Genomic DNA, 27,660 nt, shown 5'->3' with positions numbered 1-27,660 from the left:
TTAATATTAGTTATTATTAATTATTTTTAAATTAATATTTTTTAATTATTATTAATATTACAGTAATATTATACTAAAAATATTAATCCTATAATTTTTACTAAATAAATGAAAAATATTATTAGCTAAAGTATAGTGTTAATTATTTAAATAACAATTAAATTTGTTATTTTTAACGTAAAACATTTGTAATTCGAAAAATAACATTATAAACTTTTGTGTTTCCCTTTTTAACTTAATTTTTAATTAATTAATTTTTCCTAAATAATTGTAGATTAATATTTAAGGTAAAAGAAATAAATCACATTGTGTTAATCCATCATATATATTTATATTACAGTAAAATAAATTATATTTTATTCTCGTAAGTTTGTAATTACAATTAATCTATTACGTAATAATATGGGATATGTAATCTACATATGTACATATATTATACAATTTATGTTCAAATATTGATTTGAACAAAATCTAAGTACAAAATATATACATTTTCTAGTAAAGACAAATGCACATTGCATCACGCATAATATAACACAATTACATTTAAACTCGAGAGAATCTTCTATACTTTTCTCGACTATCAATTACATGCACATGCATACACAATCACAATCATACACACATACACACAATTTACTATTTTCATACTTATTCATTCACACCTAATATAACATAACGATGCGAGGCTTGCAATACTTTGTCTTACATTAGACAGTGTATAAACAATAAGATAATAATATAATATAGAATAATAAAAAGTTGAAAATTTAATTTGGTAACTTTGCTGTCCTATTTTCCTTATGGACTAGATTCATTGGCAAAATCATGTTTGGCACGGTATCCTGTTATCCTGAAAAGAAATTTAACGACATTATTATTATTCGTTGAGTCTCACGTATATATATTCATCTTATGCACTTTGAATAAATTCATATATATATATATATTTCGAGATCGCTCTCCTTTCTCGTTTTTAACAGAAACGTTTTGTGAATAACTAGGAATTATTCGAATAAAGAAATGCAAGATGAGAGAGGGGCATTTAGAAATATAACTCTAGCGTAAATCTCACGTACACATCGATGTAACTACTTTTGCAAGAAAAAGAAGAAGAAAAAAGAAAAAAGAAGAAAGAACGAACATCGTGACTTAAAAGAAAAAATATCAAAAATTTCACTAACGTAAGATATTTTCCTTTTTTTACTATCGTATCTCGTAAAAGTGATATGAAATATATTTAATTTAAATTAGTTTCAAAGTATTCTCATATATTATACCTATTATTATACTTGTTGTATATTTAAAAAAATAATTTTTCTTATTACGTTTCAAACAACAAAACTTTTATAACAAAGTTTGATTATTTCAAGTAGTGTAGTGGATAACACATAACAAACATCAATACAAACTTTCAGATGATGGAAACAATTCTGTTTATTTCTTTTTTCTAATTTTTATTTTCAATTTACCTGGATTATTATTTAACGTCGTTGTGATCGTATGAATTATTGTTAACATCAACGGGACTTGGTACGTCGTTGTTAACATTATTGTTAATTTTCATATTAGGAAATGTTTTTAAGAATTCAAAAATAATGCCATTGGTCCATCCGAAACCTTCTTGAACGTTATATTCACCACCACCGCCACCTTTACCGGGTGAAGTAGCATCATACTGCAAGTAAAACAAAATTATGGTCAATAATCAGATATTGTGTAAGCTCAAAGTAAATTTGATCGGATAATAATGAACACAACCTGTACGTAAGAAACTACTGGCTATGTTATTATAGTTAGAAGTTATATATAGTGAACATATTCTCGTGAGACATGCACCCAATTTACTCGCCTAATTCCATATTGAAGGGAAAACCGAACGAACCGGATGGATCAAGATTGACGCTTAGAATACTAATCTTTTATAAATTCTAACAGACATAAACAAAAAGAGAAATAGAAAGAAAGAGGATGAGAATGTGACAATGTAATCGTGATAAAAATAGCATATTGTTTACAGGATAATTATTTATTATTAATAAATGTGTTCTTTTGTATCACGAAGAATGAAATATGTAATCAAAAGTTATATTTAATTTAATATTATATTTTTACGTTTAAACATTACTTAATATATAATATATTATTTTATTTTATTACGTATTATAATATATTATATATAATAAAATTTAAAAATATAATATATTATTATGTTTTATTATATATTATAATTATTTATATTATATATATTATAATTATGTATAGTTTAGTTATTATAATTATATTATTATAATTATATAATATATAATTTTAATTATATATTACTTATATATACTAATATATAATTATACAAAATATTTTACACAATATTTAAAATTTTTACAAAATTATTTCATTACGTTTAAACATTACACATGAATAAAATATATAATTGTAAACAATATATATACAAAATGTTTAGACATAAATTTGTATTTTATTATCTAACGAAATATTTTATTATAATAAATAAAACGAAAGTGGAAAAAGAAGAAGAAGAAGAAATAGAAGAGGATAAACTTGGTCTATTTTTTCATATTTCGTTTTTCTTTTTACGTGATTTCAGTCGTTAAGGTCAAAGAACTCGAGAAATGACGTATAACGCGAGGTAGGATTTCGCGGCTTTGTTGAAAAAAGAAAAAACGTCGACTAAAAATTTTTAATCTAGCACACAGATGAAGAGTACTAACTTGGCTTTTATATCCTACGTAATATACCACTGAAGTTCTATATTTTTTTTTTTAACTCTTCTCGGTTGTGTGACACATCGAGTCAATGATACACACACAGTCGTAAAAAAACAAAAACACAACAAAAAAAGAGATATCATCTAGAAATGTCAATTTACAGATTCAAATATTGTAAAAGTTTTTACAAAACATATATATGTATATATAGAAAAAGTGAATACATATATGAAATTTGTATAAATAGAAAAGTAAAAAAGTTGATCCGATTTATCGGATAAAGTGTTCTCAAATAGTTAGGATTGGTCATATCGAAGTTATGATGTAGCTTTTGAAAGTAACGGATTTATTAACAAAAACAGAAATAGTAATAAAAAAAATAAAAAAAGTGGGGTAGCAGTAGTAGTAGTGGTAGTAATAGTAGTAGTATATTTTTTACGATTGTAAAAATGCTTTTCTCGTCTTTTGCTGCCTGGACAATTTTACGATTGGTTCTAGTATCTCGCGCGAATATTGGTGCTTTTATTCATCGACGAATTTTCACGAGAAATGGCCGCCGGTTCTCGATAGATCAAAACCTTTCAGTATTATTTTCTTTCTTTCTTTCTTTCGTTTGTTTCTGCGTTCGTTCATTCGTTTGAACAAACGAGTAAACGATTCAGCAATTTAACACGAGAGATTGTAAATTCCTACGCGTTTGCCAAGGAAATACCTTTTCGTATCTTGTTCGTGGTATACATGAGGAGGCAAGGGGGTAACTTTAACCCCTCTTTTAAAATGAAGATCACGGAAACTTCAAAACAACATCAACAACAACATCAACAACATCAACCAACGTTCAAAGGGATTTCAGCTCTTACATGTTTTGCTAATTCGTTTCGAATGTAAAAACATATTTTTTACTTCTATATTTTTAACTTTAGTTTTATTAAATTTGTTTTCATTCTATTTATTTTTTATTTTTGTATATAATATCGTTCTTAATTAGAATTAATTAGGTTGAATTAGCATTAACAAATTTATAGAGTTCTAATATAAATATAATAATTATATTAATTATAATATTATTGTTCATAATTAATATTATATTTATTATTATTTAGATAATAAATTATTATATATAAAATTAAATATATATAAATATAATAAATATGGATTATATTAATAATATTAATAATTATGATATAAATTTAAAAACTTTAATTTTACTAATTTTATTTTCATTTGTTATTTATTTTTCTATATATCGTTTTTAATTAAAATTAATTATGTTGAATTAGAATATTTTGTTTATATTTCTTTTTGTATCACAGTTTATCTTAATTTATGGAAAGATTATTTTTTTAATCATCATGAAAATATTTTGTCTTATTTAAATAACATAGACATGATTGACAATATTGTTATCTGTTAGGTTTAATACAAACAAATCCAAGTATACCATAGATAATGAAAACATTTGCATGCTACACATGTATGATAGATATCAGACACCGAAACTATATTAAACTGACGAATGGTAACCAATTGTTGCATTTAGATGCGAATTTACATGAGTTATTGTTAGATTAGTTGCTTTGGGTTCTATTACAATATCTGAAGATTTTGAATACTGTCACACACAACTGTACTATAATCATGTGCATTAATTTAACCGTTTGTTTACTTCTACTGATACAACCTAGAAACTCATCCTAAGGGTTTACAAAAGTTAATTGAATTTTACGTATCTTTAAACAAATGAAAAATTCCAAAAGTATTCTTAACAAATATTTTTATTATTTTATTTCAATATGCTGTTGATTCTTTTCAATGAAAGTTTTATTTAATTGCAAAAAAAATAGACAATAGATTTGCACTATATATAACACACTTTTGACGATAAAATAAAAATTTCAAATGTGTAAAAGATTCAATAAAATTTAGATTTATTCAGTTTAATAGTTCAACGAATTCACTATGCGTTTTTATTCTTTTCATCGAAACTTTTCTATAAACGTAAAAAACAAATAAATAAAAATACAAAAATAAGGCTTGCAATACACTTTGCGTAAAATAAAAATGTATAACTGCAAATAAAAAAAAACAATAAAACACTCGGAACAAAATAAAAATTCGAAATGTTTATTAAAAAAAAAAAAAAAAGAAGAAAGAAAAAGAAATATTCAATAAAAATTCAATCTCTTTTTCGTTTATTTTACAATATTATATTATATTTGATTCTTTTAGTTCTCTTAGTTTCTCGTTTCTTTACAATTACTTATATATAGTATATAGATTTATTTATTAAAGTATATTATTTATATACAGTAATCATTAAAAGTATTCGAGAAAGTATAGCTTTTGGAAAAGGGAAAACTAATTTTACTTACAGTTAAGAATAAACAAAATATCTTGAAATTATTAATGAAATGTAGAAAAACTTATGATTGGTAGACATTCTATTGCTATTACTTTTATGATAAGATTAAGAAATAGTAAAAGTTTAAATTTTGTAGCAATTTATAATTGAGTTCTTTGAAATAAATAGAACATTTTGTTAATTTGGATCTCGTACTTGTGATTTTTCTTTTTTTTTTATATATTTTTCACAAAGTTATACTTTTGAATGTTTACAATTTGTAAAAGTTATATTAAATTAAAAAAAAAAATAAAAATAAAATAAATAAATAAATAATTAAATAAGATAGAATTAAAAAAAAAATTTCAACTTTTAACAAAAAAAAATTGGAAATACTAATACTAGTATAAATATATTATATATATAATTATTTAATATATTATTTAATATATATATTTAAATATTATTTATTTAATAAATATTTAAATATATAATAAAATAATATAAAAATAAATAATATTAACAATTACTATAGAATACTCGAGAATAAATCTTTCGTTAACTTCTAATATAATATTTTATTAAAATAAAATATAATTTTTTTCTCTCTCATCATTTTACGTTCGTCATCTAAAGAATGTAACGTATCATTTCGAAGTTAAATTTTTATACCACGTCTTGTTTTATGCTTTTTTTTAGATCATTTTCCTTTAACCGAATCTATCGTGAACATGGTGGTGGTGACCATTTTCCTTTCACAACTTCACATTGATTCGGGAAAACTTTTCGATCGTATCTTTGAAACTTTTACCGATAAAACCAAAAGTAAAATTCTTATTCGAGAAGATCCTCACACGAAATGTCTTTTTACATTTGAAAACTTGTTCCTTTTGATGTAAATCGATATTGATAAGTAAATACTTATGTAAGTATTATATATATAATATATAAAACATATACACATATGTATATACGTTTATATACAAAATATATATAGGATGTATCAAGAAAATGTTCGATAAATGATATATAAATAAAATTATAATAGAAGCTGAATATTTTATATAATAAAATTAGATAAAACTGATAAAATATTGATCAGGATTATATACTTGAGTATGAGTATATAAGGGTACCTAAAATAGTATAAGAAAAAAAATATTTATATATATAGTTATATAGATATAATAATTTAATATATAATATATTTTGTATATGAAATATTTTTATATATAAAAATACATATACATTTTATATTTATTTTGTTATAAATATATAAAATTTATATTTTGTTTATTAAAATATTTTATATTTTATATATATATATAATAATTTTTATATTTATATATAAATTTTTATATTTGATAATTTTCTATATTATATTATAATATAATATTTAAATAATATATATTTAATATATAATTATTATATTTATAATAATATATTATAGTATATATGTATACTTGATGTAATATAATAATTTAATATATGTATATATATAATATATTTTATATATAAATAAAATAATATTAAATATAAATTTTAATATTTTTTTGATAATCTTGTATATTATTTTAATTACAATATAATATTCAAATAATATGTATTTAATTTTATTATATTTATAATATATATTTTTTTATATTTCAAGAATAATTCAAAAAGAAATAAAGAAAAAAATCTGTTGTTGGATAAGAAAAAGGATAAGGAAAAGGGATTATGTTATTCTTATATATACTGTTAGATAGATCCTTTACAATAAAACGATTTTCTTTAGTTTCCTCCCGAAGATATCATAATGGTTATCCTAGCATTAGTTTTGTCCAAGAACAAAGCTGAAGCTTACGAACAATCAGTTTCCATTGTGAATAAATCAGAGGACGACTACTACTATGTTGTATTATATCCTTCGAAATATATCTCTCATCGAAGGGCTTGGATTAACACGATTTCAAGGGTATTGGGGGAGTGTAAAAGTAAGAAATAAGAAATAAAAGAAAATGTATTAACGATATACTTAATTCTCCCTTCACAAGTCTTATACAAATTTAACATAATTCTGTCAATTAAACATTTCTTTTATGTTAATTCGAATGATAATGATACTTTTAACTTTACTTATCGTTTTATTCATGCCATTAGTTATCTTAGGAATGTTACAAACCCTAATTTGTAAGATTAACATAAATTTAGTACCTTTAGTTTCGATTGGAAAATATTTTATTTCTTTTTGACTAAAGTTGAATATAGTTGAGTAAATTTTTTAGGTTAATTGGGGTGTGATGGAAGATTATAAATAAATCCCAGTTAATTTATATTAAATGAAAAAATAAACATACACACCATTAGTTATTTTAAGAATGTTAGAAAAACCCTAATTTGTAAGATTAACATCAACTTAGTGTCTTTAGATTCAATTTGAAAATGTTTTTGAATATAATTGACTAAATTTTTTACGTTAGTTGGTATGGGGTGAAAGATTATAAATAAATCCGAGTTAATTTATGTTAAAAAAAAAAAAAAGAAAAGAAAATAAAACATATCAAGAGAAGTTAAGTTAAAATTGACCTAATTCTTCCACTCAAAGGATCAATCGATAATAATTCATTCTAATTGAAATGTTAAAACGTAAGTAATTAATTAATTAAAGGATTAAATTATGTAAAAGATAATAACTTACCTTTTCGAACATTTTTCCTGTAGCTTCAAAGCCAATATAATTAGATTCTAGCCATCTTTGTGCAAGACGCGAACTGAATTGAACAGCTTCGGTTACTTGAGTTCGGTATAATCCTTGAATCATTATAGATTGTAGGGGTGGCCATGCGTTAGGGAAATCCCATTGTTCACCGGTTTGATTTAGGGATGCTGGAGTACCACCTATTTTGTAAAAATCATTGCTAATTATTGTATCGTGTATTTGGTTTAATATTATTTTTGTGTTTTATTTTTTTGAGAATAATATGAAATTATTACGTTATGGTAATTATTAGTTATTCTTTGTTATTATATATTATATTATTATTAATTATTTTTAGTTATATTATATTATATTATTATTAGTTATTATTAGTTTTATCATATATTATTTTTATTTGTTATTCTTAATTTTATTATATATTATTTTTATTTGTTATTTTTAGTTATATTATATTATATTATAATAATTAGTTGTTATATTAGTTATTATTAGTTATACTTACCAAAGTAGGTAAGGATTCCTGTTTTCTTTAAATAAGATACAACACCAAGTGCAATATCTTGAACATTATTAGCATTGTAGCTTAGGGTATATAATGGTGACAAATTTGTTGGATAAAATGATGTTCTATGACGTTGATTTTTCAAATCATAATCCATCCAAACATTATACTCGTCGTTCCACAATACTTCGTCAATACCTTTTTGAAATTTGTTCGCCATATTCACGTAATATGAAATTTTCTATATAAACAAATAAATCATCATAGTAAGAAAGATTTATGAAAAAGATCAATAAAAAAACTTGGCTGGTTGTGTTAACTTACTTGTACTTTTTTAATTTTTGTCAAAAATTTAACCAAAGTACGTGCATTCTGTTGTAGAAAACTATTCAAATCAACGGGTATTATGTTATGCGTATTAATATCAATCAAATTATTTGACAATTGACCATCCGACCCTGTAAACCATCTTCCTGAAAAATCCCAACCACTCTCAGCACCAGCTTTCAGATCATTGTAAAATGATGCCTGTTCATCAACGTCCGAAAATCTCTGAGCCAAATAATAATCTTCCCTAAAAATAAATAAATTCTTTTAATTAATAATAAAAAGAAATTCATTAAAGGTATTAAAATTTTAAAAAATTATCTACCATTAGTTGTAAAACAAATTTTTCGAATTTTATCATGATCGATTAATTTATATAAAAGTTTATTTCGAACTACTGTTATAAAGTTTACGCGATATTGATTAGAAAAGCAACACAACTTTAAATATTTCATCTTAATAATAACTATCGTTTAAAAGTTATCGAATAATTTTACGATCTTTATTAAATTACGAATTGTTTCAAAATTCACCTATTATTTTTTGATATTTTATCGTAGAGATTTCATTTATTATAAATTATTATAAAGTTTTAATGAAATTATTAATACCTATATTGTGTATTATTATATTAAAATTGTTTTGATTTTAATATCTAATAAAATTATAATATAATAATATTAATTAAATATTTATTAAATTAAAATTATAATATAATTATATTAATTTTATTTATTAAAGTTTTAATATTAAATTTATTTATTAAAAATATTTTAATTTATTAAAACTATATAATATAATAATAATATGTTTCTTTATTTTAATTTTTAATTATTTATTTTTAATTATTTATTTTAATTATTTATTTATTTAATTTTTTAATTATTTAATATAATAATATTCTTTTGCTTTTTTATTTATTTAAATATTATTGTAAAAGAAATACTTACAATTATTATTATTATTATTATTATTATTATTATTATTATTACACCATATTAAAATCTGGCATAGTAACATGAAATAATAATAATAATAATAATAATAATAATAATAATAATAATAATAATAATAATAATAATAATAATAATAAATTGAAACGTACTTATAACTTTCTGGTCGTGGCCTTGGACTATTAACTACGTAATGAGCCATCCTATAAGTTTTTCCATTTTTATTAACATTGATCATTTTGTACTTAATCCAATAATCAAATTCCTTTTCCAAGGTTCCGATTATTTTCTTCAAATACTCGTAATCTTGCGTGTACTCTAAATACAGCTTGACCTACATCAACGAACAATTAAAACTATTAGGAGAGTAATTTATCAAAAGTTAATTTAAATCTCTTTTTCGAGTGATCTTGATAACAAATTTTCAAGAAAAAAAAATAGTTTTAAATGTTTTAAATGTTTTATTCTACTTTTTTTTCTTTTCGAATATCAATCAATCGAATATTAATTTGATCGTTAAAATGAAATTCAAGTTTGGTCTGTTTATTCGAATGAAAATGAAAGTAAAATATACTTCGTTAAATCAAAACTTACCATGGGAATTAATAATGGTGGATGACTTCTCATAAGATAATAAACTCTACCACCGTTTGGTATAAATCCAAATCTTTCTACCATCGATAAAAAGTTGTCAATCATTCCTCTAGCAGTATCAGTCATTCCACATATCAATAATCCTTCAATTACCCAATAACTGTCCCAGTAATAAAATTCTATTAAACAATAAATTATTATTATATTAAATATTAAATATTAAAATATTAATATTATATTAATATAAACAAATAAGAAAAAAAATAAATTATTAAATAATTAATAAAGTAGTTATATTATATATTAAAATTAATAATTTTTAAATTCGATTTATATGAACGTACTTTAATATAATTATTAAAATTAGTTTCGATTGTTAAATTTAATAATAATAATAATAATGATATAAATATTTAGTATAGAGTGTACCTTTAAATCGACCACCAGGTACTACGAATGGTTTATCAACATAAATAATACTATGCCTTTCTGGATGTTCCGATACCATCGGTTTTATCTTTCTCGCCAATTTTTTCCATATTTCGTTCAATTCTTTAGCCCACTTTTGCAAATTAGGATCTTCAATGGTTTTTAATATTGGAGGATTTTCTTGCCAATCGGGTAACGTATAATTATCTAGTTCACTTTCCATTGAAAAATTTTCCAAAACGAATTGATTTACTTGCGAACGATTTGGTTGATTATTCGTTTCTGCCATTAATTTGTCAAAACTTGGAAATAAAAAAACAAATAGTAATAATAATAAAAATAATAAAAATAAAATCCTATATAAATATTTTATTTAACTATTACAAATCTTATATTCTTTAAAAATATATTATATAATTATATTTAATTTAATAAATTTAATAAATATAATATTATAAACTTGTTATTATAATTTGAATATATATTACATATTATAAAATTAAATTGTATAATATATATATATATATATATATATATATATATATATATATTATATAACTGTATAATTATCTATAATTATCTTAAACCTAGATAAAATAACTTTTTAGTTAATTATCGAATTACGATTGAATGTTAAACTCAAATTTGCTCATAAAAATTGTGTAATTAAAAATCGATTAAATTGGATAACATACTGCAATTGACGTAAGCAATAAGTAGAAAAAAAATACTTGACGTTATAAATTAATTGCACAGATGATAATGTTTATTCATCCGATGTTAAGTTAATGATCTGTCTATTAACATTAATTGAGTGCATAATATTGTGATATATTAAATAGGATGATTAAAACTAAAGAAACATTTCAAATGATCGAAATAGTTTAAATGATCAATTTGTTAAATTCTTTTCATTTTATTGTTTTTTTTTCTATAAAATAGAAATAGTTTCTTGTTTCAACAAATGAAATAGTTTCGTTAAATGGAAATATTAGATATATCGAATAATTTTATGAGATTTTTTCTTTCAATATTGGTAAGATGTTTCACGTGTTACAAACTTATGGTGTTTTAACAATAAGATAAAATTTAAATATTCTGTTATATTATATGTTCCTTCCATATCCTACTTGCTACTTGCTGCTTACGTTTGCACTGTTTCACGAGACAATAAAGAAACATCTGGTGGAAACATGTGTGTTCTCTTATCTTACACATCAAGACTTGACTGAGAATCCTTAGAAAATGCAAACTTCGCGATTGTTCTAAAGAAAATTTATCATAAGTCATAGTAAAATTAATTTTAATACATTTATTATTAAATGTACGCTTAAGTATTTGTATTAGTAAATTTATAATCAATGATAAAAAACAATATATTATTTATGAATCATTAATTCATATAAATTTGATATTAATTTACAATCAATCAAAATTTGTGTAAAATCATTTTAAAAATATCGTTTAGGAATGTTTAAAAAAACACATATAATTCTTATCAATGTATATGTCTGTGTGTATATGTGTTTGGTGATTACTTACTTGATAAGCGTAATTTCAGGATCATTCTTCTGAAACAGGTCAACGAATGTTTTACTGTCATTGAAGATTTGAGCTAACTGTACTGTTTGCAAAAGTGGCCCTTCGCAATAAATCTTGCTGTAAAATAAAATAAAACAAAAAATATATATTTAATACATTATTCATATGATGTATATAAAATGAGGGGTGACGAAGGAGGAGAGGTGGTATTTGTATTTGAGAATGTCGTATTTTGCCTTTCGATTCATTTTTACGTCGACATAAAATCATTTTTTAAAATTCTACTTAAAAGAAACCGGTACGTGACTTCAATATGGTAACTATAAGAGGGTAGAAAAATATCACACTTTTGAGACAGATAAAATACACTGTATTATATCCAATAAAAAAATAAACAATGAGAAAAGTTTATATTGTTATGTTATAAATATTGCATATGAATTTGATTTTAAAAAATTCAATGATTCCAATTGAAGTAAGAGATTTATTTTTTTAATTTTTAATAAAAGTATTGAGATAGAATTATGAAAAATTGAATGAAAAAAAAATTCGTATGAATTAATTTTAAATAAATACTAAAACAAATGTTTGAGGATCCTAATTAAAGCAAGATTTATTTTTTTATTTATTTAATACATATTAAGATAGAATTATGAAAAATTAAATGAACAAAAAATTCCTACAAATTTGATTGAAAATAAATAAATGTGTAAATGTTCAACAATGATTTCCAATTGTATCAAAATTTTTGATTTTTTCAAGATTTTATTGTAATTTTATTCATTTGTTATACTGTCTTTTTTGTAATAAGTTTTACTTTAGTAATAATTACAATTTTTCGTTAAAATGTGAAGCTGAAACTTTTTTTTAAAAGAAAGAAGAGTAGTACTTTCGAGTTCTCAAGGATGTAAGTAGTAATTAAAGTGATACTTGAACAGAACTTTAAAGAATCTTATGATACGAAGACTTTGAGAAAAGGAAAGGGATAACTGTGAGAGAAAAAGAAGAACAAGATTTTTCTGTCTTTTTACAGTGTTAGCGAACTAAACGAAGTAGCCAATCAAAGCTTTCAAGCGCATTGGGAATTAACTTCGAACTAATCCACGTACTACACTACTACTATTACTAATACTACTACTACTACTAGTTGATTCTTTCTTTTCGTTAGAGAAACTTCGTTTTATCGTGAAGGACACATAAAAAAAAACAACAACAACAACAAAACAAATAAAAAAATAAATCTAATATTTAACGTATATCTGAGATATGATTTTTATAACTTTTTTTTTTTTAATTTTTTTTGAAAGATTTTCTCAAGTATAAGTAGATCATGTGTATTTATATTAAATTTTATTACAAAATAAAATTAATATAATAATTGTTATATTAAATATTAAATAATTATTATTATTATATTAAAATAATATAATAATAATTGTAATATTTATTTGATTATACAATAGATTTTGGATTTTTATTTTTATAATTGCATCGCAATGCAACGCAAAAAATTGTGTCACAGATTTAAAGATTAATGTTAATTTTTTATTCTTTTAGTTTTTTTTTTCTTAACTCAACCCATTTATAATCAATTTTCTACTTTCGAGTGATTCTAAATGTGATTATTTTTTTTTTGTCATTGTCTTCTTATTCTTCTTCTTCTTTTAAAAGCGACTCTTTTACGTCGCGTTCCCACGAGAAACGGTGCAAAAAAAAAACTCAACCAACGTTAATAATCACACATAATTACACCATCCTGTTTGTTTTAGTTTTTTTTTTATTCAAGTTTATATTAGTAACAGATAGTGCGAACTATTGTTTTATTTATGGTTAGTGTTCATACTTTATCCTCTTTTTCCCACATTTTCTTTTTGATTTTTTTTTTTTGATTAATACATTGAAAATAATTCAAGTGTATCGTAATTTACATTGACGTTTGATATTTTTGTTAAGGTTGTATAAGAGTAAAAATATCAATTGAATTTTTTTATTTTTTAGAATTTATTGTTAATCGTGGCAATATGTTAAACGTCATAAAGGGTGAAGGGATCTTTACAATAGCATAATTCATACGAGTCGTAGGTCACAGGAACGTAATTTACGTAGTTCGTGGTTTACGCTTCGTAGAAAATCACCATTGTTGTGTAAAACCTTTTATTCTTAATATATATACATGTGTAATATATATAAAATAAATTTATAAAAAAAAATAATTTACTTTCATTTAATCGCATTAATATTTCATATAAATTTGTTTTTCTTTTTATGTGTGTGTAATGTGTGTATACACAATAACTCTTGATAATTATTTTAATTTAAGGAATTATGTTCAATCGGTTTATCATTTATGTTAATAATAAATATTTTAAAAATAATTATATACTACTGAATATAAAATATACTTTTGAGAATAGATGAATTACCCTTTCTTGTATTATTGATGAGATATATGGGGGATATCTCGTTAATGTGAAATATTTGATAAATCTGTGTAATGAAAGCAATTAAGAACGAATGTACGAACGTACGAACGAACTGAATTCGACGTGAATTTACGGGATAGAGATTGTAATTCGACGGTCGTTATTATTTATTGATGTTATCGTCGTCGTCGTTGTCGTCGTCGTTGTCCGTTGTCTCGTTGTCGTTTTATTTTTGCCAAATTAAAACTGGCTTTATTTCATCCTCAGATTTGTAAACGATGACAAATGTACGAATGTTTTTTTTTTCTTCCTACCAAAACTACAAACTCATCTCAATCGTTTTATTTTCAATCATCTCGTACGTCTATAAAAAAAATTACCAAAAAAATTTATCAATTGACAAAACTTCATTTCTTATAATAATAATAATTAAAAAGAAAAAGATAAAATAAAAATGAAAGTCAAGAAATAAAAAACGTTTGATTCAGGGTAACATTCGTAGTTCGTTGGTTAATCTTTTATCGGTTCGAAACATTTTTCTTTTTTTTCAGCGATTGCCGAACTATTTTTTTTTTCATTTCATTTGTCAAATTTAATTGATCTGTCATCGAAACAGTTCGTTATTATTTAGTACATTTTAAACGAGAGTTATTTGTTTTTGATATGAAACGAATCCTTTGATTCTTTCCACCCCTACACGTATGATTATTTATTTTTGTGTAGCTTTCGAGAAAAATAATAAATATAAAATAATAAATATTTTTTTATTTAGTAAATTCATAAATTAATTAATGAAACAATCAAATCACAAACTTAATAATGATTATAAATAATATATAAATGATCTTCTCACACACACACACACACACACACACACACACACACACACACACACACACACACACACACACACACACACACACACACACACACACACACACACACACACACACACACACACACAGAGAGAGAGAGAGAGAGAGAGAGAGAGAGACGCGCGCGCGCGCGTTTTTTTTAAATAATATATTTTAATAATTATATATTATAATTATATATATATGTATAATTGATAATAAATTTTTCTAAAAATCATTTCAATCATTTTTTTGCACAAAATAAAGAATTTATTTTTTTTATTTAAATTTCCATTTAATTTATTCTTCCAAACATATATAAAATTTTGTTAAGAATAAAAAAAAAGGAAAATATATAAATCCAATAATATAAACAATGTCTGTTATTTTATTTCAGACCGCGGGGGGGGGAGTGGTAAAGAAAAGTTAATACAAAAGTTCAGTAAAAAATTTTCGGAACATTTTTGAAACAATTTGGGTAAGTCAAGCTTTTGAGAAAAAAAAATTAAACAAAAGAAAAGAAAAAAAATCATCTTCTATAATAATCTCGTCGTCATAGTTGGTAGTAGTCGTATAGTATGACATTGAGTGAGTTGCATTATTCCAAAAATTGTTCCTATAAAGAAGTGTGAGATAATATCGATGATATGACGAGCGTAATACTTATTCTACTCTATTTCTTCAAGTAGGGTAAAGTTCACGATGAGATATCGTGCAATATTCTCGTAATACATAACTACACATACACACAATACATAGAGAGACGTAGGATAATAAAATTTACTGGAATAAAAGAAGAAGGAATGCGATACGATTGAGAGAACTCAAAGTGAGAAGAACAAAAAAAAAAGAAAAAGAAAAAAGAAAAATAAGGGAAAAAAAGTATTGACACGACGAGCTTTTATCTCGACTAACCCCTTAGACACACCCTACGTTCTCATACAAGACGGTTAAAAAAAATATAATATGGTGTAATATTTTCACAGATCATATCTGGAGTCAAAAATATAAATAAATTAATAAATTGATTGAAAAAAATAATCTAATTAATATTATATTGTAAATTTCAATTGACACACGAATTATTATTATTATTATTATTATTATTATTATTATTATTATTATTATATATAATACATTATATAAATTAAATTGTTAATATATAATAAATATACTATATTATTTTATAATATAAATATATAATTTGTATTGTATATTATTATATATTATTATTATATTATATTAATAATATATAATTTTAATATATATATATATATATATATATATATATATATATATATATATATAATATAATATTAATATTTTATATATTTATTTATTTATTATATTACATTTAACTTATTATATTTTATATATATTTATATTTATTAAAATATATAATATATAATAAATAATATAATATATAATAAAAAATAAAATTATTATAAATATATGTGTGTGTGTTGCAATAACTTTGTGTAAGTTGAGGTTACGAAAACAGGACAAATGAAGGGAAGCAAATCGATACCGTTATGTTGACATTTATCGATTATATCGAAAGTATATAATATAAGTATATATGTATATATAATAATATTATTTGTTAAAGAAATCATGGACAATCCTATATTTGCATATTTCAATGTAACCTTTTCGATAATATTTATCAATATGAACAAACACATTTTTATATCATCGAGATCAGATACTGTAAAAATATTGTTACATTCAATTGTAATTAAAGTAGGACACATCGTTTATATAATTGTTTAATAAAATTTGATAAAATCTGACATCTGATAAAATACGTAGATACATATATATTGAATAAAAAAAAATAAAAAAAAATAAAAAATGGAAAAATATATGAATTTCGGAGTAACATATTAAATGTGAAACATACAATCGTTATGATTGATGAGCAAAAAAAAAAAAAAAGTCTGACGAGAAAATGTTGAAATTCATCAAATAAACTGTTAACAATTATAAAAGCTTCATTTCGTTGGAAAAACGTAAAATTCTCTCTTTTTTTTAGATTTATAATTATTAACTACATTTCAAACATTTTGTATAATTTTCTTTTACCGTGTACCAACCATCGTATGCAAATTTTTCAATTTATTTTACGAATTATAACTACGAATTAAATTAATACACGTATAAGAAAAGAAAATACAAAGTGTAAGAAAAAAAAATATATATAAAATAATAAAATATAAAATACTTAATTATAATAAATATTAATAATAAATTTATAATTAATAAACTTTTATTTATTATTTATATTATAATAAATATATTAAATAATATGTTATATATATATATATATTTTTTTTTTTTAAGTTAAATTTATCTGACCATAAGAGATATAGATGAAAAATATATTTGTTTATTACCAGTATAAAATTTATAAGTCATTACATATAAATAATTTTTAATGAAATATTATTCTCGTAAAAACGTATATCAGATTGCATATCTTTGGTTAAAGATAATGAACGTTATTTGTTTAACTAGTCATCGATACCGATTTAAAAAAAAAGAAAAAAATATTAATCTACCACAGTTTTATTGATAAAATATAAACAACTCGAGTAATTGTTATAACCGATCGAATCGTTTTTAATCTTCGATAGGATAACTGTAGATATACAACAGTACTATTGTGGTATGTATTTGGCAAATTTTCGATAAACTTTAGTCGTTTAATCTGGACAATACTTTTTCGTTTAGTAACATTACCCACACACACACATGCACAAACATATAAATATACAGATACACACAAAGTTCTCTCTACACAAAACTGTTTCCTTCGTTGCTCATAAAGCAAGTCTTTATGGAGACATTATAATGGTTTGAACCAACCCTATTCTACTGCAAATCTCAGCCCTTTGGGTATTATGAGAAACTTTTTACCCCCTCCCTTCCCCTTCTCTCTCACCTCCCTTGGGATGGACGATTCTTCTCCTTTTGTTCGATGTCACTCGTTAAAAGGGAAAGTAGAAAAAAGGGATTTTATCCTTTAAAATAAAAAAAAAAACAAATTCAGTAAAAAATATAACTTTGATTTAACGAAGAAAAAAAAATCATAAACAAAAATCTCAAAATAGATAGATCTGAATTATCGATCAAAACTATGCAACTGTAAAATTCACTTTGAAATTCTTTTAAATAATTCTTCCGAATTATATTTTATATCTTAGGATTGTTAAGAAAATAAAATACATTTTAAACGTATAAATTCCTCGAATTATTTATCTTATATTCGTAGAATAAACTCCATTCATATTGCATTCTTGGTATTCTTGAATTTGCTGTTACGGTAACAGAATTAAATGTTACATTGTTTATATAGAAATATTTTTAAGAACAATTTTGAACAAGTGAAATTTTTCGAATATATTATCTTTAACGAAAGAACAATTTCTTTTAATAGAATACTATAAATTTCACATTTTAGTTTTTTCATTTTAAAATATATATTATATATGCATTTGAATTATATAATTTTTACTATGTCTATTAATTTTTGAAATAAATATTATTTATTCATTTCTATTGTCGATAAAAAGTATAAAATAATTTTTCCAATAAAAAAAGAAAGAAAAAACAATTAGAATTGTATTTGTTTATTATCACTTTTACAAATTATTTAAGAGTATTCTTTACAAACGTATTATCGTTCGACAATATAATTTAATTTTCGAAATAAATATATTTCAACTGTCGAGAAATAAAATATAAAATAATTTCTTTAATAAAAAAAAAAAGAAAAAAAATTAGAATTGTATTTGTTTATTATTTCTTTTACAAATTACAATTTTTACTATATTATTTTATATTGTTGATAGAAAATATAAAATCATTTTTCCAATTTAAAAAAAGAAAAAAAATTAGAATTGTAATTGTTTTTTTTCCTTTACAAATTACTTAGGAGTTTTCCTTTGAATTATTGTTCAACTATATAATAACAATAAATGCAATTTTACGATTTCTTATTTCCCAACACCCTTTTTTATTCCCTTCCTTTCCCTTTTCACCTTTTCCTAACTAAGTTAATAAAACGAAGATGAAATATGTACACTTTCATTTTGTTTTCCCATCAAATGGAAAGTAACATATTGAATATTTATCAAAAATACCGTGGCATTTATTCTCATTGTATGCAATTTTATATGCATCTATTATAGGTGCGCCAAATAACAGGTACTCACACACACTATCTTCTTTTTTTTAAATAATAAATATCACCATAATTGCTAGTGATTTAATCGAAAGATTCATTGTCGTTGTTCTCGCAAATTCATCGCAAATTCATCATAGAATTTCAATCGATACAAACGAGTTGAGACACTTAAAATAACTTTGGTTTCTAATTTAGATGGTTGATTTTTTTTCTTTCGAGGTCACATTTTTGAGATCTTAGCATCATCATTCAATATAATTATGATTATCGAATATGAAATATAAATTAAGGAAGAAGAAAGATAAGAAAATAAAGAATAAGATCACGTTTTATACGACGAATATTTTTTTTTTGTATTGAAACAGATAAGAGAGAACTAATTGTTGATTATTCGATTGATAATTTATCAAACGTAATGTTAAAAAAGAGATATCAAATAATTTGTCCCATCAATATATATATATATATATTTGTAAGTTGTAATATTAAAAGATAATTTTGTTTGATAGAAAAAAAATATACCAATTCTTAGAAATATACGAAAAATAAATAATTATTATAAAAAAAGCAAAAAAAACCAAATAATTTTCTATTACCACTTCGATATAAAGTTAATAAAATAAGTTTTTTATTTTCTTAATTAATGAAAAGTTCCAAACAAGAAGGTCAGATTATAAATGAAAAAGTAATTTGTTTAATGATTAAATATAAAAACAAAAAAAAAGGAAACGTAAGAAATGATATTGTAATACGATAAATTTGATTCAAGAGTGAATAATTATAGTGAGATATAAAATAAATAACAAGAGAAGGGAATTGAATCCAAGTGTCAATAGCCTTTAAGAATTTCTTTTTTGTATGTCTTTTTTACAGACATAATCGTTTCTTGTCCCTCATTTCTCGCGATTAGTTAATTTCCATATATGTTGCAAACAATAACTATGGTTATCCTAACTTGCATGAATATCGTTAATTAATGTTATGCAGTTATCGTTCACCACCAATGGAAATTAACACGTGCAAAATTGGATCAATTAGATTTCACCACACATCTATCAATAATTCTATATATATGTATATATATATATATATAATATTATTTATATTATTATTATCATATAAATATAATATATAATATATATTGATATATTGATTTATTATATTATAATAATATATTAATTTTATTTATTTAAAAATTTATATTTAATATTTATTATTTATTTTTATTATTATAAATTTAATATTTATATTTATATATATTGCATATATTTTAAATATTTATATTTTATTATATAATATTAATTTTATTATTATATAATAACAATAATATTATATTGATTTATTATAGTATATAATAATAATATAAATACAGAATAATATAATAATATAACAATACTATAATATTAATAATATGCAATATACATATAATTATTATATATAATAATAAATATATATAATATAAATATAAATAAATATAATTATTAATGTGATAAATTATTATTATTATTATTATTATTATTATTATTATTATTATTATTATTATTATATTGTATATTATATTATATGATATATTGTTTATTACATTTAAATGTTTTTTGACATTTTCATAAAGGAAAAATATTAAAAAAATATTACAAAATAATAATAAATAAATACACATAAGATAAAAATGATGAAGAAAAAAAAGAGAAGAAGAATGACGCGAACCGTTAAAGATATAAATTTAGAAATCTAATGAGACAATCATTATTACCTTTAATTGCCATTAATCAATGAGCATTACGAAAGAAACGATATCTGAATTGCAAATTTGCGAAAGAACTCGCCTTTTTTCAAGTATATGAGTAGTAACGTTATCAATGATAATTAAACCGATACTATTAACGACAAATCCACGATGATATAATAAACTTTGTCTTAATAAAATATTAAACACGAACATTCTAAATAATAAAAAATAAATATATGATATTAAATTACGAATTGATAGATATTAATGATCATATCATACATAAATCACGTCATCATAGTAAACGATATTTAAATAAAGAGTTTGATAACAATCTTATTACTTAAACAAAGATATATATCTTGTTTGTGTTGATTTATGTACAATAAACATGTACTCGAGTAAAAGTAGTTCATTTTAAAAGATAAAAAAAAATTAACCTTAGTTATACAAAGAATATTTTTTTCTTTTTTTTAAATAAAAGTTATCGCAATTATTATCAAATACGATAAAAAATATATTTGTAAAAATGAATGATCTTTTTTGTACAAATTTATCGATCAAACACAAGACAAAAGATAACAATCGATAATTCGAGTGACAGAGATTACATTATTTATTTATTAAAATAAATATTGGTTGGAAAAATTCTTTTTTTTTTGTTTGTTTCCTCGTTCGTAATCGAGATATAATCTGTCTCTTCATAGTTATCTTAGAAATGATAAAAAAAAATAATAAAAAGATTTATTATCTCGTTGGATGAAAGTACGAATAAACTTGCAATTAGATTACTTTTGTAATCATGTACTTGTTTTTTTGTATAGTTTTTTTCTCTCTAATGTCACGGTCAAAGGATATCATCATTTTATACTTCCATATAATTATTAGAAATTAAAGAAGAGAATAAAAAAAATTATAAATAAAATAAACAATGTAGAATGTACAAATTGTTCGATAAGAAATGATCATATTTTTTGGAAAATGAATTATTCCAAATGACGAATTAAATTTTGAAATTGTGTACCGAATTTAAATTTAAAAAAATTACAATATTTATATTATAAAAATAAAATATAAATTATAGTATATATAGATAAATAATTATAATACAAAAAGAAAACTCTCTAAATACATTTATAATTTGTATAGTAACATATATTATATTTTTATTTATTTATTTTTTTAATGTTTGTTGAATTCTTATTAATTTATATTATTTTTATTTATTTTTTTTATTTGCATAATAACATATATTATATTTTTATTTATGTATTTTTTTAATTTTTGTTTAATTTTTAATTATTTATATTATTTTTATTTATTTTATTTATTTGTATAATAATATATGTTAATACCAAAAAAATTTTTTTTTCTTTTTTTTCGAGAAACAGTCAAAAGTTTGGAGTTCATAATACGTTTGGTTAAATATTATCGCGACTAGAGAAAGAAAAAAAAAAGAAAGAGAAAAAAAATAATAATAACCGCTCGTGCATTTAAAAGTTATGATTATTATTATATATACATATATGTGTGTGTGTCTAGTAATATTATCTACATTTTACACTAGACCAATTATCCTTGAAATTATCAACCTTAGTTTTATGATAAACGAAGACTAATGTTATTTTAACTATTTTTTATTCTTTTGTATTTTTTTCGATCAAAATGCTATGCCCCAGTGCATTTTTATTAAATTTTTTTGTTTTGTTATTTTGTTTTCGTAAAGATAATAAAGTGAGAGTTTATCTCGGTATGCGATGTTTGTATATAAACTTTATCTGGAAAGTATATACTTAAAACTAAAAGATTAGATTGAGGAATAAGAACTATTATTTTTTTCTTTCCAATGGCAAATAATAAAAAAAAAAAAAAAATAGAAGATAATTATTTTCTTGGATTGTATAGGAATCCTGTCGTATTTCCCGTGTACGTATTTTTATTTGATTAAAAGAAAGACAAAATTATAAATTCTCAATTTTTAGGAGACAAAAAACATTTATTTATAAATTTGGAACATGCTTTTTTTTTTAGAAATGAAAACGAGTTATAAAACATAAACGTTGATATAACAAAAATAATTATAGTAACATTCGAAATTATTCCTACGTTAAAAAAAAAACAAATGATAACATTAAACATTTGCATTTTCAAATGGTCACTTTAACGAGTTGTAACAAACTAACATTGTAACAAACTAACATTGTAACAAACTACATTGTTAACGTTCGTAGTTATTTTTTTTTCTTTTTTCATTTTTCTTTTTATCGAGTAAAAGACAAACTCGTGAAAGAAACGAACAGGTGTGCGGGAATCGAAAAGAAACGTATTTCGTATAAATCTATTTATCTTTGCGTATTGTAAACTGAAATGAGAACAATTCAATATATATATATATATATATGTATATGCATAACGAAAAGCGTTTTTTTACATTCGCATGATAGACAAACATTAATTTCTTTCATAATGTAAGAATAATAACATTGTATAAAAAGAAAACAAAATTAAATAAACGAATATATGTAATTTTCATTTATCATTGACGATAATGCACATGAATGTAGAAAAAATACATCAAAAAATTAAAAAATTGAAAATAAAAAAAGAAATTAAAAAATAATAATTCATTAATAACTTGTTCTGAAAATAATGATAACCAAAAAAATGAAGAAAAAAAAAATAAAATAAAAATAAAATATATTTAAATTAATTCGTATAACATATACATATATTAATTCATATATTCAGCGTATTATTTCACATTCACATGGTAATGCGTGTAAAGTGTAAAAAAAACATATACAAAAATAAAACCAAAAATAAAATAAGAAAATAAACGAATAATAATCGATTCACAACTTGTTTTAAAGATAATAAAAATATGAAGAAAGAAACCATAGATTGCATAGAAATAAATAAAAAAATAAATAAAAGTATTTAAATAAATTCATATATATATATATGGAACGAGTTTAAGGGGATTATCTTATGAATTTATAAATTATCTGAGAGTTTGAAGGATTGGAAAGACCTTCGGTTTTTCCTTTCGCTTACCTGGTACAATCGTCCGTGACCTTGCTGTTCGTACTGCCAATGGAAGCAGCATTGCCCAAAGCAACAACTGTAGCACCCGAAATCAGTAGAAATATTCCAATACCCATCTCGATCTATATATTATTTTATTAATTAATAATTTAACTAATTAATTTCTCTTCTTAATTATATTTTTATATATTTATTTAAAAATATATGTCTCGTATTTTTTAACTAACAACAAAAGTCACAGTTACAGAAAAAGAGAGAGAGAGAGAGAGAGAGAGAGAGAGAAAGAAAACAACGATGATATAATAAACTTTGTGTTACACCGAAAAAAAACTTGGTATATTTTTTTTTATTGTTTTTATATTTTATAAGAAAAAAAACGCACGCGCGTTTGAGTATGTCTGTGGGTGTCAGTTTTATACCCCCCGTTTAAAAAAAAAAAATAAATTAAACAAAGACACCCGCCAAACCGATCCGAGTCGTGCAACGATCGGTCAAACGACTGACAACACCGACGACTATTAACTACGATATACTCGTTCGAGTTGGATAAAGTAAGAATGAGAATGTGTGAGAGAGAGAGAGAGAGAGAGAAAGAGAAAGAGAGAAATAACATCCGCTCACCGGCCGCAGATTCCTTGACTGTTCTTTCACTCTTATCTATCTCTCTTTCTCATACTTTTGGATAAAGTGAACGACAACCTTCTAACGATTATAGTAACCCAATACAAGGTATAAACACCCTTTCTCTCTCTCTCTCTCTCTCTCTCTCTCTCTCTCTTTCTCTCTTTCTTATTATCTTTTTTATTTTGTTTTTATTTATTTTTTTATTTTTTGTGCGTGTTATATTTAGGTAATATTTCTTTCTAAGAAGTGTTTCAAACAAAGATTAATCTATTTTATTTCTTATCTCTTTTCAACTTCGAACTCTTTATCTTTTCTTTCTTTCTTTCTTTTTTTCTTTCTCTATCCCTTTATTTTTATTTTTTATTTTATTTTATTTTATTTTTTTTTTTTACTCTTTTACGGATATAATTTCTTAATTATCTTTTATTTCTATCTCTTTCTCTCTCTTTTTTTCTTTATTTATTTATTTATTTTATTTTTATACGGATATAATGTTTTAATTATCTCCTCCTATCTCACTTTCTCTCTTTCTTACTTTAACTTTTGTTTTATTTATTTTTTCTTACTTTTTGTACGGATATTATTTCTTAATTATCTTCTTTCTCTTTCTCTCGCTCTCTCTGTTTCTTTTTTTGGTTTCTTTTTTAACGCGACCAACAACAGGCAACGGGTGTACCTGTTTAACTCAGGTTTTAACTAACCAAGATAAGTGTTTATATACTCGATATTTCCTTCGAGGTAAGATAAGAACTGTACGTTGATTGGACAATAGTTCAGACGTGCCTCCTTGCCGATTGGTCAACGATTATAATTTTCTGTGCATACTTTTTTCATCGTCGCCACTGTTCAAAACGATATCTACTATATCACATGATTACTTATATTACATATCTTTCCGATTACTTTTCTTTCATTGCTTTGACTTTTTTTTTATTTTATTTTTATTTTATTTTTTTGTTTAAGGATGATAAGAACAATTAAAGGAAATGCATTTTGTTTATTTTACGTAAATGGAAATTTTCAAAGGATAATAAAACATACGATCGCGCGCGCGCGATAATATTGTACTTGAAGTACAAATATCTTTATCAGGTGTTTTATAAAAAATAGAAATTTTACATGGAAAATATGAATCTAGATATGAAATGTTTAAAAGTATGAAAGAAGGGATAAACTATTACTAGATAATAATATAAAAATTAATAAAAAAGGTTAATATAAAATATAATTGAAATATTTTTAAATACACTTGGTGATAAATATTCATCTACAAAATCTAAACGACCTCATCTGACAATGAGATGGGAATGCTTAAACAATAATATTTAATGTAAAAAAACTGTTGAGTTTAGTAAGAAACGGTAGAAAACGAAGAAACATAAATTTAAGTATCATCATCACTACTGGTATAATAAATTTTGCTTACAAAGACGCATGCTCAAGGATGCCTACGACAATGAAGGATTTATCATAAATGCATCTGATAATCACAAATTAAAACAGAACATCTCATTAAACTATTATACATACATATATATATATATATATATATATATATATATATATATATATATATATATATATATATATATTTTATCTACGTTTGTTTTATTCTAAAATATAAACTTTTTTATTTTAATTAACATATTTAATAATAAGTATATTAGTATTATATATAAAGTATACTATGCTAACAATTATATATAGTTATACATAAAATTATCTGTATATAATATTTAATAATAATTAAATTTAATATATTTAATATAATTACTGTTAAATATTTTCATATTAAAATATTAAATATTTTTATATTAAATTATTTTAAAATATTTAAAATATATAAGAAATATATAAAATTTATTTAAATATTACCATATTTAATATATATAATAATAATAATAATTTAAACAGGATTTATAAAATTATCATTTCAATCTAATTACTCATTCATTGGATTTACCATATTTTTAGTATTTTTTGTTAAATTAGTGTTTACCAATACGTAAGAATAAAGTGTTTCCCTATTTTACGTCTACGTAATATTTTAGTTTAGTATGAATAAGGATACACACGTAAGTGATAGATCCTTCGGATAACAACTATCAAACAGGACTTCGAACGGTAATTAGAATGTAAAGCACAACACGTTAACGCGGAAATTTATTCCATGGAAGAAGATTCGTAAAACCGATATGACTGTATACATATATACATATGTACCTATATACATGTATAGATATATCTTTACTCCAAGTATAGTACAACTCATGCAAATTCACGTCAATGAATCGTTAGTTGAATTAATCATCAATAAAATGAATTAAAAATTAAATAAACATTAATACATTATTAATCAATAATAATTATACTAGTGTTCACACTAGTTATCATAAAAATTAAATATTTATTTAAAATATTAAACGTTTTATATATTTATTTATAATATATATATTATATATATTTATAATATATATTATAATATATTTATTTATATAATAATATATAAATATATAATAATTTTATTATATTATAACTAATATTAAATATATAATAATTATTATATTTATAATATATATTTATTTATATATTAATATTTATTTCTATAAATAAAATCATTAATATTGATGAGTCTTCGGTTTTATGATAATTTTGATAAAAATGCATGAAAATAATAAATA

At 22.1% G+C, this 27,660-nt stretch overlaps 2 protein-coding genes across 2 annotated transcripts in view; one reads left to right on the top strand and one right to left on the bottom strand.

The window, feature by feature from the left end:
• The window catches only part of LOC107070713 (B9 domain-containing protein 1), an 87,600-nt gene that overhangs the window by 5,378 nt on the left and 54,562 nt on the right, over positions 1–27,660 (top strand). The window lies entirely within an intron of this gene.
• LOC107070727 (trehalase) lies at positions 307–25,686 on the bottom strand. The gene is made up of 11 exons (XM_015329182.2): positions 25,546–25,686; positions 24,365–24,477; positions 12,116–12,232; positions 10,574–10,875; positions 10,145–10,323; positions 9,703–9,884; positions 8,595–8,844; positions 8,271–8,511; positions 7,748–7,947; positions 1,473–1,678; positions 307–853 (listed from the first exon to the last, which is right to left on the bottom strand). Exons 2-10 carry the CDS (start codon positions 24,469–24,471, stop codon positions 1,481–1,483), a joined length of 1,776 nt encoding a protein of 591 aa, XP_015184668.1. The 5' UTR covers positions 24,472–24,477; positions 25,546–25,686; the 3' UTR covers positions 307–853; positions 1,473–1,480.

Source organism: Polistes dominula, unplaced genomic scaffold (genome assembly GCF_049000335.1).
Source record: "Polistes dominula isolate Pdom_NZ unplaced genomic scaffold, Pdom_raw_medaka contig_12, whole genome shotgun sequence".
NCBI lineage: Eukaryota > Metazoa > Arthropoda > Insecta > Hymenoptera > Vespidae > Polistes > Polistes dominula.
This window is presented reverse-complemented; position numbering and strand designations above follow the sequence as displayed.

Coding starts and splice junctions, on each gene's coding strand:
- LOC107070727 (XM_015329182.2), bottom strand. CDS start 24,471: ATGGGTATTGGAATATTTCTACTGATTTCGGGTGCTACAGTTGTTGCT. Junction 10,876..12,115: donor CCTGAAATTACGCTTATCAA/GTAAGTAATCAC, acceptor TTTATTTCCAAG/TTTTGACAAATTAATGGCAG. Junction 9,885..10,144: donor CACCATTATTAATTCCCATG/GTAAGTTTTGAT, acceptor TCGTTGATGTAG/GTCAAGCTGTATTTAGAGTA.